We start from the raw sequence: 16,683 nt of genomic DNA, 5'->3' as shown, positions 1-16,683 counted from the left end.
GCTTCACTCCCGCTCTGGAATACGGACCGAGGCTCCATTCCCTGCCGTTGCCCTTACCTTCTCAGGCCAGGAGAGGAGTGACTGGGAGGAGAGGGCAAGGGGCAGGGCCAGCCAGTGGTGGGTTCAGCCGACAGCCACAGCAGGGGAGCTTCATTTATCTGGGAACCTGAAATGACTCTTGATTTAAACCATATGGTAAAAAGCACCTAAAGAATAAAGAACAACATCAGCAAAAAAAAAAAACCCACCAACCCTTGCCTGTTTTTGGAAATGGTTCAAAAGGGAACAAACACACACACGAGAGAGAGAGAGAGAGAGAGAGAGAGAGAGAGAGGGAGAGAGAGGGAGAGGGAGAAAGTGGAGAGAGAAAGAGAGAGTGAGGGAGAAAGAGATGAGAGACAGGGAGAAAGAGAAAGAGATGAGACAGATGAGAGACAGGGAGAAAGAGGGAGAAAAAGACGGAGAAAGAGATGAGAGAGAGAGGGAGAAAGAGAAACAGATGAGAGAAAGATGGAAGAGAGGGAGGGAGAAAAAAGAGATGAGATGAGATGAGAGAAAGACAGGGAGAAAGAAAGATGAGAGACAGGGAGGGAGAGAAAGAGAAGGAGAAAGATGGGAGAGGGAGAGAGATGAGAGAGGGGGGGGAGAAAGAGACACAGAATAGAAGAGAAGAGGAACTCACCAAACTTGCGGATGATACTAAGTTGGCAGGAATAGCCAACACTCAGATGATAGGCTCAAGATCCAGATGGATCTTGACAGACTTGAACAGTGGGCCCTATTTAACAAAATGAAATTCAATGTAAAGAAAAGTAATCTTACACTTAGGCAACAAAAACCAAAAGTACATATATAGACTGGGTGAAACCAGGCTTAATGGCAGTAACTGTGAGCAGGATCTTGGAGTTTTAGTGGACAACCAATTAAATATGAGCCAGCAGTGTGCAGCGGCAATCAAAAAAGCCAACACAATCCTAAATTGCATTAACAGAGGGATACAATCAAGATCAAGTAAGGTACCAATACCACTCTATAAAGTAAAGTAAAGACCACACCTAGAGTACTGCATCCAGTTTTGGTCACCACACTATAAAAAAGATGTTGAGACCCTAGAAAAAGTTCAGAGAAGAGCAACCAGGATGACTAGGGGACTGGAGACTAAAACATGAAAAACGTTGCAGGAACTCGGCATGGCTAATCTAGTGAAGGATAGACAGGGGAGACAGGATAGCAGTGTTCCAATATTTGAGGGGCTGCCACAGAAAAGAAGGGGTCAAGCTATTTTCCAACGCACCGGAAGGCCAGACAAGGAATCAAGGAAGGAAACTGAGCAAGGAGAGATTGAACCTAGAAATAAGGAGGAATTCTGACAGTGAGAGCAAACAACCAGTAGAACAGAAATTGCCTTCAGAATTTGTGGGAGCTTCATCACTGGAGGCTTTCAAGAAGAGACTGGACTGCCATCTGTCAGAAATGGTGTAGGGTCTCCTGCTTGGAGGAGGCGGGATTGGACAAGATTACCTACAAGGTCCATTCCAACTCTGTTAATCTGTTAAAGAGTACCCTGGAAGGAGGCCGACTGCAGATCCGAGTATCCGGATCATTTTTTCATCCATGGGAGAGTTCTGCTTCTGGATCCTTGGCTCACCCGCCGAGCCCACAATTTCTGCACGTTTGGAAAACGAGGAGGGACCACCTGTTGAATGGCTGCCGACTGAATACCTGAACGTAAACAGATCTTTCCCCGCCCTCCCCCCGGCAATTCTCAGGGACGCAGAGCCCCATTCGCGCAGGGTTCTCCACCACCGGCCGCTCCAAGGTGGCGGCCAAGGGCAGCCAGGCTCCCCACCCTCCCTCCGCTCGCCAGCCCTCGGGGCACCTGTGGGCCGGGACGCCAAGCGGCCTCGCCAGCCAGCCAGCCAGGACCGGGGCTCCTTGAAGGCCTCGAGTCGCCCGGCCCGCTCTTCTGCCCTTGGCGCAGGGAAAGGAGAAGCGGCGCAGGAAGAGGCATCTCGCAATGCTGGGCGGCCGCCGGGAGGCTTCCTGTTCCTCTTTTGCCCTTCGGACTCGGCTTCGGCGGCCCGCGGCTCGAAGGCAGCGGCTTCGCGGGGGGCGGGAGAGCTCGGCGGCTGCCTCCCGGGCGGCGATGGGCTTCGGGCTGGCGCTCGGCTGCCCCGAGGGTCACAGCGCCCTGCTGCAGCTGCAGGAGTCGGAGGTGCGCCTGCTGGAGGGGCTGCGCAAGTGGATGGGGCAGCGGGCCAAGAGCGACCGGGAGTACGCGGCTCTGCTGCACCAGATGCACAGCCTGGCCGGCAAGCAGGAAGGCGGCCGCCAGCCCCGTCTCGGCGGCCAGATCGGCCAGGTAGGCAGCCCCGGGCTACCTTTTGCACTTCTCCGCAAGCTTTTCGGCTTGCCTCGGCCCGCGCCTTCCCGGTCCGTCGACTCCGGGCCGGCGCTCACGCGGGCAGAGGAGCCTCGGCGCATCCGAAATGCATACGGAAGGGCGCGGCTCTCGGGTGGCGCAAGAGAGCGGCAGCCGGGTTACCTTTTGCGCTTCTCCGGTGGGGCTGGGTTTGTCCCGGGTCCTTCCCTTTGCAGGGCCGTTTCAGAGAGACCAGGCAACGTTGCCCCTTCTAAAAGAGCCAGTGGCTCCAGCGTGGAGTCAGCTTGATTGACGATCAAAATGCATTTTAAAAATCCGCAGCTGGAGATGACCAAACTGCCGGAGAAGAGAGAGGCCGCTGGTTTTGGAGGCCTTTCTGATCGTGGACATTTCCCTCGGCCATCAGGGGCTCAGTTAAAGGGAGAATGGGCAGGCCCTCCTCCGTCTTGCCTTCTGCTTGATGCAAACTGGTTGTAAAGTGAGGTGCCCTTTCTCAGAAAGATCTTTGCCCAACCAGCCTCTAGAGAGCATCCCCCTCTAGCCTCTCCAGTGGAAATAGGCCATACTTTGCAGGCTTCCGGTGGTCTTCTTTGTTGCAGTGCTGGTGGTCCCTGGTGACCCAGACGGAGGCGCTGAGCCAAGCTCTAGAACGCCACGCGGAAGCCCTGCTGGCTGGACCCCTGAACACGTTGGCCCTGCTCATCCAAGACAAGCAGCAGCTGCACCGATGCTATGGTGAACAGTGGCAACAAATGAACCAGGATTTCATCCGGGTACAGCCATCTAGCTGAGTCCTCCTGGCACCAACAGGATCCCAGGGAAAGGGCCAGGAAGTGTTGGGGGGGATCCACCAGGGCTGCCAGCCCTTCTGAGCTTCCTTCTTGCCTTCTCCAGACCACCCAACAAGAGCCCGAGCGCCTGAGAGCCCAGTATCGCAGCCACATCCGTGAGTGTGCACAGGCAAAGCGCAAATACCAGGAGGCCAGCAAAGGTGCGTCCTTTGCCAGGGGCAGAATGGGAGCAAAGCCTTTCGTACCCTACATCCTGCTTTCTGTGAACAGCCAACCAGGTGTCTCCAAAGGAGCCATCCAAAGGAGTCCTAGTCTTGATGTCTCTTGGGACAGAGACCGTGCCAGATGGTAGGAGTGTTTGTCAAGGACCAGACAGGATGGGGCAACTTGAACTCTCAGTGATGCCACTAGGCATTGTTTTGCAGGGCTTCCCTGGTGTTGCTAGACAGGGAGAGACTTAGCCTGTGGCCCCTGTTCAGTAGGTTCTGCAGGACTCCACATTCTCTTCATTACATGGAGGTGGAATGAATTATGTTACCCCCTCAGTCCAGAATCAGGTTACATCTCTGTCCTAGCCAGATGGAAGGCTGCAAAATCCTGTCCTGGTGCTTGGAGACCAGGCATAGGTTGAACCATGGCAAGACCTCATAAACTCTGGTTTCAAGGATTTTCTGGCTACGGTGATTTAGCATCTTAATTCTCAATTAGGTGTCACTTCTCCAGCTCTACCTGATGTGTCATTTTGGTGCCTTCTTTGATTCTTGACTCCTGCCCATCAAGCAGGTGGTTGAGAAAGCCTTTCCACAAACCCATTTTAGAGGCCCTTCTCACATCACTCTGGTCCAAGTTTAGATTACTGCAATATGCACTAGATGGAGCTACCCTTGAAGGCTACTCAGAAGCTACAGCTGGTCCAGAATGTGGCTAAATAAGTGTCTTCTCTGCCCATTTAACTCAGCTAGTTACAGCTACTCTGCAAGTTGTGCTTATTATTGCTGGGCTTCTGGCTGCTTTCAACCAGCCATCCATCAGTCAAAAAGTCCTCTCTGGCTTAGGGCCCAACTGCTGCAGGATTGTTTTTGTCCTGATCAGCAAGATCTGGATAAATTAGTGTATTTTAGTTAAAGGAGTGAAGAGTTTACCTTGATTAATTGGATGTTGGACATGAATAAGAATGGCATACTAAAGTTCTTCAATAATAATTCATAATCAATGAAGATCACATAATAAACATTTTTAAAAACACATGATCCAGAAGATACAACATACTTGCATACATACATACATGCAGAGATACATACATACATACATGCAGAGAAAAAAACTTATCCATGTCTGATGGATGGATCCCTAAGATCTGTTAACTGCTTAGTTAGGGATATTTTGTTCCTTTGCTTATGCTGAGTTGTGTTTGTTCTTTAGAGCCCATTTCCTCAGAATTTTTAGCAGGACTCTGCTGTCTGCCAAGGTCCCATCCTGGGTCTTGCTACCCCAGAGACATTGAAAAATCCTTTGCAGGGGGACGGAACTGCAAGAGCCCACTGATTTGAATCAGGGCATGATCAAATCCTACCTTTCACTTCTGTGGCTCTCTCCTTAGGCAAGGAACGTGAGAAGGCCAAGGACAGGTATGTCCGCAGCCTCTGGAAGCTCTACTCCCTGCACAACCAGTACGTGCTGGCCCTGCGAGCTGCGGAGGTGCAGCACAGCCTTCACTATAAGCAGATCCTGCCTGGCCTCCTCCAGTCCCTGCATGGCCTTTTGCAGGAGACAGCCCAGATCACGTGAGAGCAGCAGCTGAATCCAGATGGGCTTGGGCTGGGGGGGATTCAGGCTGGATTGCTTGGTTCGCTTCAGATGAAACAAAACTAGGTTGCAGGAAGAGAGGGGTAGAGTGGGCACTGTTGGGGTTCAGTTAGCAAAGCCCTTTTTTCTTACCTCATATCTTAATTCCTTTGGTTTAGTATTTCATACTTGTCTGCGCTCTGCATCCAATCCTGCTGACTTTAAAGAGGGAACCACATGTGCATGTGTGAATGCTGTTCTTTCTATCTATCCTCTTGTGTTTGTATCAACAGGAAGGCAACCCTGCAAGAATATGCCAGCATCACAAGCCTGGTACAGGAGGAGATGGTGGCTGTGCACCAAGCCATGGTCAGGGCCATCGACCGCATCCAGCCGGCCACCGACTATGAAGAGTTCCTCCCCACTTGCAGGTACTGTCTGCTGAGGGCTTGTCTCCCGGCTGACCAAAAGAGCGAGGGGCCGGTGGCTTTTCATTCTCAGATCTGGGGTCTCTCTTTCCAGGTGTGAGAAGCAGGAGATGCCAGGCATGGTGACCTTTGATAGGAGTTTGCTAGAGGAGGCTGAGACAGAGGTCTTGCAAGAGGGGCAGCTCCAGCTGAATGAACTCACCCTGGAAAGCCTGCAGCACACGTGTGTAGGGGGAGGTGCAGCCCTCTGGGAAGAAGGTGGCCCCTGGGTGGGGTGGTGATCCAGCCCACCTGCATGGGCACTGCTGAGGCCGGGGACTGTGGATGAAAGAAGAGACATGCCTGTCCTGGCTGGCCACCCTGGAAGCTGAGCCTGGTCTCACAAAGCTCAGTGTGGGGCTGCCCTCTATGTGTGAGACAGGAGACCCCCTTCTCTGCTTTGCAGGCTGACCTCCCTGGAGGAGGAACTGATCAGTGCCACAGAGAGCACTGATGGCCATCGCCGGCGTGTCCAGATGCTGGAAACTGAAATCCAGAATGATAAGATGGAAGGAAACCCAGGAAAACGGTGAGCCTGTGCCACTGAAGCAGGAAGCTCCAGATCTTGCCGAATTGCCACTCTGGCTCCTTCACTGTTATCCAAATGGAAGAGTGCAGATCTTGAAGGGCCAGAAGAGGAGGCCAAGGGAGAGCAGCAAGCTCACCTCTGCAAGGCATGCGTGCCATTAGGTTTCTCTTTCTCCTTTTGCGAGGTTGTGTGAAACACATCTTGCGGCTCTCCATCCAAGAGGCCAGAAGAGGACGCAACACTGCAACTCCCTGCCACTCATTCCCCAACTCCAAAGCCTTTCCCAGCTCTCCCTTTTCTCTGCCTGATGTCCCACAGCATCACTCCCTTGCCCCTATGATGGAGGACGTATGGGTTCAAGGTGGTCCTTGGAGCAGGGGTGAAATGCTCTGACGTCTGCTACCGGTTTGCTTCGCCACGGTTTGCTTCACACACGCATGTGTGGTGTGTGCCAAATGTGCACTTCATGCGTGGTGTGTGCCAAATGTGCACTTCATGCGCATGCGCACCGCAGGTGCTACCGTGCAGCACTGAAAAAGGAGGATTAAGAGGCCTTTTGTGAGTCTGCAAAGGTAAGTAGAACAGCGAGGGGGGAACAGCTGTGCCGCGCAATTTAGATTCGCTAGAAAGCAGGATTTCCTGCTTTCTAGCAAATATAAATCACGCAGCATAGCTATATCGGTTCACCCAAACCAGTAGCATTTTTTTCTACCAATTCGGGTGAACTGGTCCGAACTGGTAGCATTTCACCCCTGCCTTGAAGGCTACTCACTCATTCCCACATTCTCTTCATGCAACGGTTGATCGAAGAGAAAAGCTCCTGCTTTGCACAGAGAAGCTTTGATTTTCCTCTTCTTAATTGCTGTCTGCAGGCCCACCTGGAAGCCACATGCTGGATGCTTTGTGCCAGAGGCCTCCTACCTCTTTGGAGGGTCAAGCGCTCCCTTGACCTGCCATAGATGTGCTACCCTTGGCAAAGCCTTCTTTCTCATGCATATGCTGCCTTGGGTGCTCCGTCCAATGCACCTCTTTCTCTTCCGTAGCATCCTCCTTCTGGGAAGGCAGAAGTCCCTGCATGAAGCTTACCACCTTTTCCATCTTGCTCTGGGCACTCAAGAAAAACTCAAGGCCCAAAGGGATTTGCTGCAACAGAAGCTGGATGAGCTGGGACCCCTGGACCCCCCACCTGCCCCAGATCTGCAGGGTGACAGGCAATCAGTCTCTTCCGGGGTGGGTATAAGCAGTGCCCTGCCAAGTCAGAGCAAGACAAGGTGGTAGCAATGCATGCCCATATGGCCCCAGGCTGCCCATTGTGCTGATCGGGGAGAAAGGAGGGGCCCAAGCAGGCTTAGTCCAGCCACTCCTTTTTCTCTGCCCTGCCCCCACCTCTTGGGTGGGCTGGATTTCAAGCCTTGGGGGGGCTGCTCTGTGGTGGTCTCTGATGTAGTGCTGAGCCCACACCAAGTTCATCCTCTGTCCTCCTTCTCTGGCAGGAGCAGGACGCTGAGCGAGAGTGGGGCCGAACGCCGCCAGCTTTGGAGGCCCTGAAGCATCACATTTCAGGCATTTTTCGTCCACGTGTCTCAGTGAGTGGCCATCCTCACTTGTTGCTTCTCACTGCCTCCCTGCCCAGCTGGATTTCCTGACCAGGCAAAGCCAAAAAAGTCCCATGTCCCAAACATCTGCTCTTAAAATATGCTAGATGAGGAATGTGTAAAGCTGGCATTTATTCAGAAGTAGCACAATGTTTCCTAGTTTTGTTTTGGGATAAAATAATTAAAAACATCTTACTGCCACCATCCCAAAATTGCAAACTTAACATTCTTAAAATAGTGTAAAGTGTGAAAGTGTATGGACAGGGTGCTCCACAAATGGGGGGGGGGAGCAGCTAAAAAAGCGAAACGAGGAGGAGGAGAGCGAAGAAGAACAAGAAGCAGAAGAGTCCACAGGTGAGATCAATGGGTCTGTAATTAAAAGAAAAGGAGGATTTCAATCTGAGCAAAGGTGGAGAGTAGGTAGACGAATTCTGAACCCGCTGGCTTTTCATAAGGAACTGAAAGTGGCGAAATTGCAACAATGTCAGTTGGGCAAAACAGGCATTTCCTATGATCAGAAAAAAGAGGAAACCAGAAGAACTTCAACAGAGGGACAGTGAAGTTGAGCAATCTAAAGCCGAACCAGGCTCAGTTCCTCTCAGAGGAATTGGAGAGCCATGAAGAGGGGAGCCTCAAGAGCCATTTATTCATTCGAAAAGTGGGCATTTGGGCCAGCCTCTGAGGGTCACCAATTTGTCTATTGATAGAAATGCAAGAAGGGAATCTCTTCCCATCTATATTTTTTGCACTTCGGGTTTTCTAAGTATTGGCCTGGCCGCCTGACGTTGGGTCTCGAGTGCCTTTTGTTGCCACAATCATAGTGCACAATCTCTGCACACTTTTCCTCTGAAAGCTCCTAGACTCTCATTCCTCCTTAAAGGGCCTGTTCCCTCAATTCAGCTTTGCTCTCATCCCCAGCCCATAGAAATTGAATACATAAAATAATTGTGGATGTTTTGATTGTTTTTACATTTTTTATTGTTTTTACAGTTTTGGAATTGGTTTGGAACTGCTCAGAGTCATTGAGATAGACAACTATAAAAATTGAGCAAAGAATAAAGTAAAATCTAAAATATAGCTGTGGCCCCAGCACCAGCCCTTTCCGCCTCTTCTGGACAGAAGCCTTGTCTGTGCAGCTTCCCAGCTGGATCCTCTGGAACTGACAAGCTGTCATTTCCTGTTCCACCCCCTCCCCCAGTCTTTTGTGTTGTTGCTGCTGAAGGGTCAGGAAACCAGGGAGCAGCAGCAGCCCCAAGAAGGTCAAGATAACTTATTTCAAGGGTGGCCTGGTCTATCTGCTGTTGCTCAAGGACAGGTAGAGCCCGTCTCCAAAGGGAAGGGCCCATCTAAAATTTAAATCTAAAATTTGTTACTACCGGTTCTGTGGGCATGGCTTGGTGGGGGGGGGGATGTGACTGAGTGGGCGTGGCCAACTTTTTTTTTTTTTACTTTTAAAAGCATTTTTTCTACAACCTCTTCAGCGGGAAAAAATGCTTTTAAAAGTAAAAAAAAAGCCTCTGATGATCGTGCGGCTCAGCTGGGCATGGGAGCGGGGCGCAGGGATTTTTGCTACTGGTTCTCCGAACCACCCGCCGCCATTGCTATCGAACTGGGAGCATTTCACCCCTGGAAGGGCACCCTCCACCCACCCCAACCATGCCCAGCCCAGCTTGTCCTGCTTGTCCTCTCTGCCTCTCTTGTGCTTCTCTGCTGGATTTCGAAGCAGCCGAGAGCAAAGAGAGCAAAGCTGCTGCCTGGATGCAACCTTGGGGTTCTTCTTCCCTCTTCTCAGTTCTGATCCTGGGGATGAAGTTCCTGCCCCCACATGTGTGGGGTGCCGTTGTGTTGTCTTTCACATTTACTTAGAAGTGATGTTGATTATGAGTGGTTAACTCATTAGTTAGCAAAGATTTTTATGAATAGTGAATGTATAACAGGTGTTTCTCTGTTAACTATGTCATCTCCCTCTCTCTATCTCTCACACACACACACACACACACACACACACACACACACACACACACACACACACCCTGCTGATCAGATAGTCTTTAGTTGAGACTGGCAACTCCATTGCTAAGTGAGGTAGTCATAAACTGAAAAATCACGTGGCTGCTCTGATTTCCGATGATAGCTCTGGCAATGGTCGTTAAACAAATTGTATCTTAAGCATGGTATTATGTGACTGTGACTTGCAACTTCCTGCTGGCTTCCCCATTAACTTTGCTTTTCGAAAGGTGGCTGTGAAGGTTGCAATGTTTATCATGTGACTACAGGATGCTACAACCATTATTACTGCATGTCGGTTGCCAAATCCTAATTACACAGCTCCAGGCTCACTGCAATAGCACTGCAGCTTTGAGGATTGTTGGTAAGTCTCCTTGCCAACACTGCTGTAACTGGTCACTCAACGAGTGATCGCTAAATGAGAACTATCTGTACTGGATGATTGGTCAGCTTGTCCTGTTTCTCTTGCATTTCGTTCTCCTCTCCAAAGGCCAGTTGTGCTCTCCTTTTCCCCTCCTGCCTTCTCCAAGTTCTTCTTGTTTTCTTGTTTATAGGAAAGGGATCTGCCTACCATCTCTTGGAACCGGAAGCGATTCTTCCCATGCAGGAAGATGAGCAAAGAAAGTGCCTTGAACTTCTGTCTCTTTCACAGCTGCCACCCTCTCTGCCGCAGCTCCCCGAGGTGCAGAAGCCCCTTGGGCAGCAGACCTGGTACCATGGCGCCATTCCCCGCGTGGAGGTACAGAAGCTTCTGCAGACTAATGGTGACTTCTTGGTGCGTGAGAGCCAAGGCAAGCAGGAGTACGTCCTCTCGGTGCTGTGGGATGGGCAACCACGACACCTTATCCTGCAGGCTGCTGATGTGAGTGCTTGGGGGAACAGCAGGATAGCAGTGGGAGGCCCAGGCTCAGTACGCCTTGTGCAAACAAGTCATTGACCATGTTCCATTCATCTTTGCTCAAGTACTGGAGTAGAACAAGCCTTCTACTCCAGTACTGACTGACTTCTCTGGCCCTTTTTAAGAAAGACCTAGGGGCCCTGATTGAGTAGAACAGAGCCCCAAAGAATCCAGAATCTTGTGCATGAGATTGCCAGTGAACACAAAAAAACTGCGTTTCAGTGCTGCTCTTTGACATCAGAGCACCCATACAGAATTTGGCAGGTGGTGGGTCTGAAGGCTGATGCAGTGGACTGGAAAGGAGTAGAAAGCATGAAGTCATCTGCCTGGAAGCTCCCTGGGTTGGAGTTCTGGTCAAAGAAATTTGAGCCACTTGCTTGAACTCTCTGGTGTATTCTAGAAGAAAGCTGTTTTGTGCAAAGACAGTGTTCTCTATTGTAAGGGCCTGTCTCAGCCCTTACAATAGGGCTCTTAGGAAAGCATGACTCTTGAAACAAATGGTATTTCAAAAGGAACTTTTACTAAGAGAAGTGATTGCAGAGAAATCAGGTGGAGTCTGAAGATTCCTGCACAAAGTGTTAAGCTAATGTCCCCTGTTCAACACCCACCCAGTGCCCCATGTCCACCAGTAGCCAATACAAAGCCGCAAAAATGTTATGAGAACTCCGAGGCGGGATAGTGATAACAGGTTATCCTCTGGGTGCCGCAACTACCAGGCTGGAACTGGCTGAGAGGGAATTCATCCTGATGGCCCATGCCTAATTCCCATGCGGTGACAGCAAAAGCGAAAGCATTCAAAACATTCAACCCTAAGAAGCATCCCTCCTCCCTTTCGGAATGGCAGTGTTCTGGCAGGAACCTGACACCTATTCCCTACATTCTGAATTTCAGCTGGATATGATCTTGGGTCAACTGTATACTGTGACCTTGTATACATGTATTGATAGAACCCACAATTCTTGGCCCTCTTCAGGAAGGAAGTTAGGAGGAGGGAAATTCTTTGTAAGTGGAATAAAGTTCTAGTGTGGAATAATGTTCCAACCAGCTGGCTTGGAAGGTTGGTATGAGAATCTTATTCCTTTGAGGAAAATGTAGAAGAGGAAGCAACAGCATAGACGGGGAAGTGACTTTCCCCCAAAACTGTACTCCTTCAGAGTAATGGTGTGGTGCTCTTTTCCAGAATCTGTACCGCTTGGAGGGGGAGGCTTTCCCTACCATTCCACTGCTGGTTGACCATTTCCTGAAGTCCAGGCAGCCCATCACAAAGAAAAGTGGCATTGTGCTGGTCAAGCCCATCCCCAAGGTAGGAACCCAATGGTGGTGGTGGTGATGAGCTGGAGAGTGCTTGGGGGAAAATGATGGACTGTTCTTCCAACAGGACAAATGGGTGTTGGACCACGAAGACATTGTGCTGGGGCAGCGCATTGGGCAGGTGAGTGAGGTCTCTGGATACCCCAGGGCTCTGTGTTCACTGTTGCACAAGTTCCCCCTACAGTTTTGTTGGCCTTTGTATTCTTTTCCTGTGAGTTCCTGATCCCAAGCCTTTAGGGATCGTTGTTTCTCTGGAAGTTCCTCCCCCCCACTTTACAAAGGAGCTGAAAGACCTTTTCGTGGATTAGGGGAAGGGCTTATTTAGCTGATAGTTCTGTATGGAGGCCTGTTTTAAATAATAATGAATATGATTTATTCTATTCCAGGGTATTGATTAAAATGTATGGCTGTGTTGGTTTAATGTTGTTTCATTGGATTGATTTTGAATTATTGTTTTATTTTTGCTGCAATCTTGTGTTAGTGGTTGGTCTTTCTGAAAGGTGAGTTGTGAAGGCATTTAACAGTTGTTCTTCAGAAGTTTAGGAACTTGCTAGTTCTGCCAGAATGCAGCAAATTTTGAGCCCACATAAAATAAAAAACTTTTTTTTAAAAAAAATTTTTTGAGCCCCCTTTTCCAGCCTTTGGCTACTTCTTGCCATGCCAAAGGAGGGGCTGGTGCTATCTGGCCTTGGCCTTTGTTCCACAGGGCAATTTTGGAGAGGTCTTCAGTGGATTCTTGCGTGGCAGTAATGCTCCAGTGGCTGTGAAATCCTGCCGTGAAACGCTTCCAAATGAGCTGAAGGCCCGGTTTCTGCAGGAGGCTGGGTACGAATGACTTTTTGTTAGCTAAGGCCTTCAGCCAATCACCACAGCACCGACATCAAGAACATGTTCAGGATCTCCCTTTCAATAGAAGTTGAGAGAACACACAGCTCCCTCACTGGCCATCCAGTGACCGGCTCTTTCTCAGTTTACAGGCAGATTATGGAGTTTCCCGGAGGGAGGCATTCAGAAATTCTGCCTACTCTGGACTCTGTGTGATTTCCTGGCAATCCCCTGCCTTTGCCGTTTCATGGCATATCTGCGTTTGAGGCTGGGGGCTCCTCTTTTCTAAGCATCTGAGAGGAGGCAGCAGGCACAGCAGGGGCCCCTGGGTCCAAAGAAGGTGGCTGTGAAGGCTTCAGAATTGTGCTTGCAAGTCTTCCTTAACTAGAGATATTGAAGGAAATTAAGATACAGAAATCTTGGCAACTAGATAAATTTCCTGTACCATCCAGTTTATCCCAATCCTTTTGCTAACCATTCGATACACAGAAGGCTGCTAGCAATTCTGATGAAGCATGTGCTGATATTTTGCATGTGCACTGCATATTTTGCAACTGCCATCCACTTTCCCAGGATCTGAGAAGCCCATTATGGACTGTCCCCTTCCAGCTGTGTCTTCTCCAACTCCCCCTACAGAATCCTGAAGCAGTATAGCCACCCCAATATTGTGCGGCTCATTGGAGTCTGTACTCAGAAGCAGCCAATCTACATTGTCATGGAGCTCGTAAAGGGTAAGTCTGGCCTTTTGCTTCACTTGTTTTCTTGAGGCTTGAATCCTGTATTCTGCCCTTCCAACATTTACAGGAAGAAATGATGTTGGCTTAAGAATGTTCTTTCTACCTACCTTGATAGCAGCTACTCCATGAATGCCCAGGTGTCCCTCCTCTTTTCTCCACTGCTCACCTGAATCCCCCTGGACCCCAGGGAGCTCCGCTGATGAAAGGCTAAACTAGTTTTCACGAATGGGGATGCTCCTGTCCCAGAGTGGCCACAGCCTCTGCCTTCTCCCTCCTCAGGGGGCGACTTCTTGACCTTCCTGCGCAACAAGAGGGCTCAGCTCACAGCCAAGGAGCTCCTAAAGATGATGGAGAATGCTGCTGCAGGGATGGAGTACCTGGCCAGCAAGCACTGCATTCACCGGTGAGTCTGCTCAGCCCAACCTGTGGCCAAGTCAGGAGGACCTTGTGGTAAGGTTAGCTGAGCTACCCCATTGCCTCTGTCTGGGGATGTCAACTGGCCCCTTCCAATCTGTCCCATGACCGAGGCTGCTGGTTGTTGCGAGAGGTACGCTGAGCGAACTTGAACAAGTGAGTCACCTTGTACCCTGGTGAAAAAGCCAGGAGGCCCTCTTTTCTGTTTGAAGAAGACAGAGAATGGCAAGATGGCCATTTGCAGAGGCTGCTGGTACCTGACCACAACTGGACTTGAGCATGACCCAGGTGGTTCTGAGCAACCACCTGACTGGCGCCTGTGATTCTGCTTTCCAGAGATCTGGCAGCACGGAACTGTCTGGTGACGGAAAGTAACATTCTGAAAATCAGCGATTTTGGGATGTCACGGGAACAAGTGGATGGCATTTACTCCTCCACGAGTGGAATGAAACAAATCCCTGTGAAGTGGACAGCTCCAGAGGCACTCAGTTACGGTAGTTTCTGGCCCTGCAAATGCCATAGTCCAGGCCTGCTGCAGAGCCTTGGCTGGGTGGTTTTCAGCTGCTGCCATGGATATTGAGCTTCTTGCAACCACCTTGTCTAATCCCTGACAGAAATCTCTCCTTGAAGATTATGGACATCCTACATGCTTCCAGCTCATGCCTGCTACTCTCCCCCCTACTTAGGTCGGTATTCCTCAGAAAGTGATGTCTGGAGCTTTGGGATCCTGCTGTGGGAAGCTTTCAGCCTGGGTGCCACACCATATGCCAATATGAGCAACCAGCAGACCCGTGAAACTGTGGAGAAGGGTGAGTCCTAAAAGGGCTTTACAGGGTTGCTGAAGGCAGAGTGGCATAGTCCATGGCTGGGAATCTGAGCAAAATCCCAGAAATTGTGTGGCAAATGATTCTGAAGAGGTCTGGGAACTGCTTAGTTGCTGCAGGAATGGCTCAGATATACCTTGAGACCTGACAGGAAGATAGAGTATCATGGCCAAGACATAGGGATTCAGCAATTGGTTGCCCTGCAGACCCTTCAGTTGCTCTGCTTTAAGAATCCAGTAGATTCTTTGACAATACTTACAGTGGATGAATGGTTGGTGAAGATGGTGGAACTTGCTGAGATGGCCAGGTTGATTTGTTTGAGTAGACAAAAGACAATATCTAAATTTATTGCTGACTGGAGACCCCTTATGGACTTTTTGCATAAAACAGAAAAAAATGAATGTATGGATTTGATTATTAAATAGGATAGATTACAGCAAGAAGAGAGTCACAATGTAACTTCAGAGAAAGTGGTCGATTTATATTTTGACTTATTATGCTACAAAGACGATCGGAAGTCACATCTTTGTCTGTCTGTCTGTCTGTCTGTCTTCCTTTTTCTTTTCTTTTTTTCTTTGTCTCTTCTTTCTCTTTTAGTTGTCTGTTCTTTTTTCTTGTTTATATTAGTACTAGTTTTTACCTAATTTTAAAACATTTAGTAACATAACATATATATAAAGTGTTTTTCTATCGAGATACTTGGTCTACCCCAGCATGTGGGAGGGAGCATACTGCATCCTTTCACCTTTCAGCTCCAATCCAGGAGCCCTCAAGCAGTCGCATTCACGACAAACCATTTTATACCAAATTTATATTTCGCTGATAAAGAAATAAAGGGAGACTAGTATAGATCTATTTCAAGCTATTTAGCTCTCATCAGCTAGCCATACCCTTACTTGGATTCGAACTTGGCCTGCCTGCATGTTAGGCAGTTGTATTAACCTCTGAGCCACAAGTTCTCCTCCCTTCATCAGCTTGAGCCAGGGAAGAGATTAAGTGTTTTTCTATCGAGACACCTGGTCTACCCCAGCATGTGGGAAGGAGCATACTGCATCCTTTCGCCTTTCAGTTTCTTTGTCAGCGAAATATAAATTTGGTATAAAATGGTTTGTCGTGAATGTGACTGCTTGAGGGCTCCTGGATTGGAGCTGAAAGGCGAAAGGAATGCAATATGCTCCCTCCCACATGCTGGGGTAGACCAGGCTCTATTCATATAATAAAACTGAATGACAGGTGGTGATATCTGAAACAAAAATCATTTCACAATTCATGTTCCATCAAGGCTTTTTCCTGGTAAAAGCTTTATACCAAATAAATATAAGGAACTAAATAAGTAGAAAGAAACATCACAACTCCAGACAGGTTTGCTGTTAGTCATTAAGATAAAATCACTGCTATTGGCTTTCAACTTTGGACTTTAACAATTAACATTCATTTGCTGACTTCAGTAGTATGAAAAACGGTTTCATCAGTTCTGGCTGATTTGCCAGCTAAGGTCATTCCTAGATGAACAGACTGGACTACTGTAAGGCAATGTGCATGTGCCTTTCCGTAAAGATGACTTTAAAAATTGGTTAGCGCAGAGATCAGCCACATAAATTTAACTGCCATAATCAGGTTTGTGATTGGCTGATTGGTCTGCCCGATTTCATTGATTGGTTGATTGATTTTAATTCTCAGGAAGATATTGAGCTGTGCTTTGTTTCTTGTTAGACATCCCTTTTATAACCTGGTTGCCCCTTTTGCCAGGTACTCGTCTAAATGCTCCAGACCAGTGTCCCGAAGAAGTATACCAGCTCATGTTAAAGTGTTGGGAATACGAACCACAGAAACGACCCAGCTTTAGTACCATCCTCCAAGACCTGGTTGTGATTCAGAAGAAGCAACGGTGAGAATGCTGACCTCAGGATATCTGCACGGACACTTCTTAAATCCTGTGTTGTGCTGACATTCCAGACTGTGGCATTTTACTCTTGGCATCTCTTTCTAGTCACACAGAGCATCACAGGTCACACAGCATCTGTTCAGATCCACAACCAAGCATTCAGCAGTGGTGGTCAGAAAAGCCCTAAAGCTTTGGTCTTTGAAGTCATCTGTATTTTCTCTAAAATTGATAT

General features: G+C 49.0%; 1 protein-coding gene across 1 annotated transcript; it reads left to right on the top strand.

The window, feature by feature from the left end:
- The first annotated feature begins 2,146 nt into the window (after positions 1-2,146).
- On the top strand, positions 2,147-16,458 carry FES (FES proto-oncogene, tyrosine kinase). The gene is made up of 18 exons (XM_070953591.1): positions 2,147-2,362; positions 2,983-3,156; positions 3,278-3,374; positions 4,775-4,958; positions 5,253-5,390; positions 5,482-5,610; positions 5,833-5,955; positions 6,999-7,185; positions 7,449-7,541; positions 10,210-10,419; positions 11,636-11,758; positions 11,834-11,887; positions 12,473-12,591; positions 13,228-13,322; positions 13,608-13,731; positions 14,079-14,236; positions 14,429-14,551; positions 16,316-16,458. The coding sequence occupies exons 1-18, from the start codon at positions 2,147-2,149 to the stop codon at positions 16,456-16,458; spliced, it is 2,490 nt and encodes an 829-aa protein (XP_070809692.1).
- Positions 16,459-16,683: the final 225 nt, after the last annotated feature.

The sequence above is a fragment of the Pituophis catenifer genome, unplaced genomic scaffold (assembly GCF_029215685.1).
Source record: "Pituophis catenifer annectens isolate HBS135680 unplaced genomic scaffold, rPitCat1.0.hap2 SCAF_14, whole genome shotgun sequence".
Taxonomy (NCBI): domain Eukaryota; kingdom Metazoa; phylum Chordata; class Lepidosauria; order Squamata; family Colubridae; genus Pituophis; species Pituophis catenifer.
Note: the sequence above shows the minus strand (reverse complement) of the source record. Positions and strands in the feature narration are given on the sequence as shown.

Bases quoted from the DNA above. Each gene is read 5' to 3' on its own strand.
- FES (XM_070953591.1), top strand. From the start codon at position 2,147: ATGGGCTTCGGGCTGGCGCTCGGCTGCCCCGAGGGTCACAGCGCCCTG. The intron at 5,391-5,481 runs GTACTGTCTGCT...CTCTCTTTCCAG, and splicing joins GAGTTCCTCCCCACTTGCAG to GTGTGAGAAGCAGGAGATGC. The intron at 7,186-7,448 runs GTGGGTATAAGC...CTTCTCTGGCAG, and splicing joins GGCAATCAGTCTCTTCCGGG to GAGCAGGACGCTGAGCGAGA.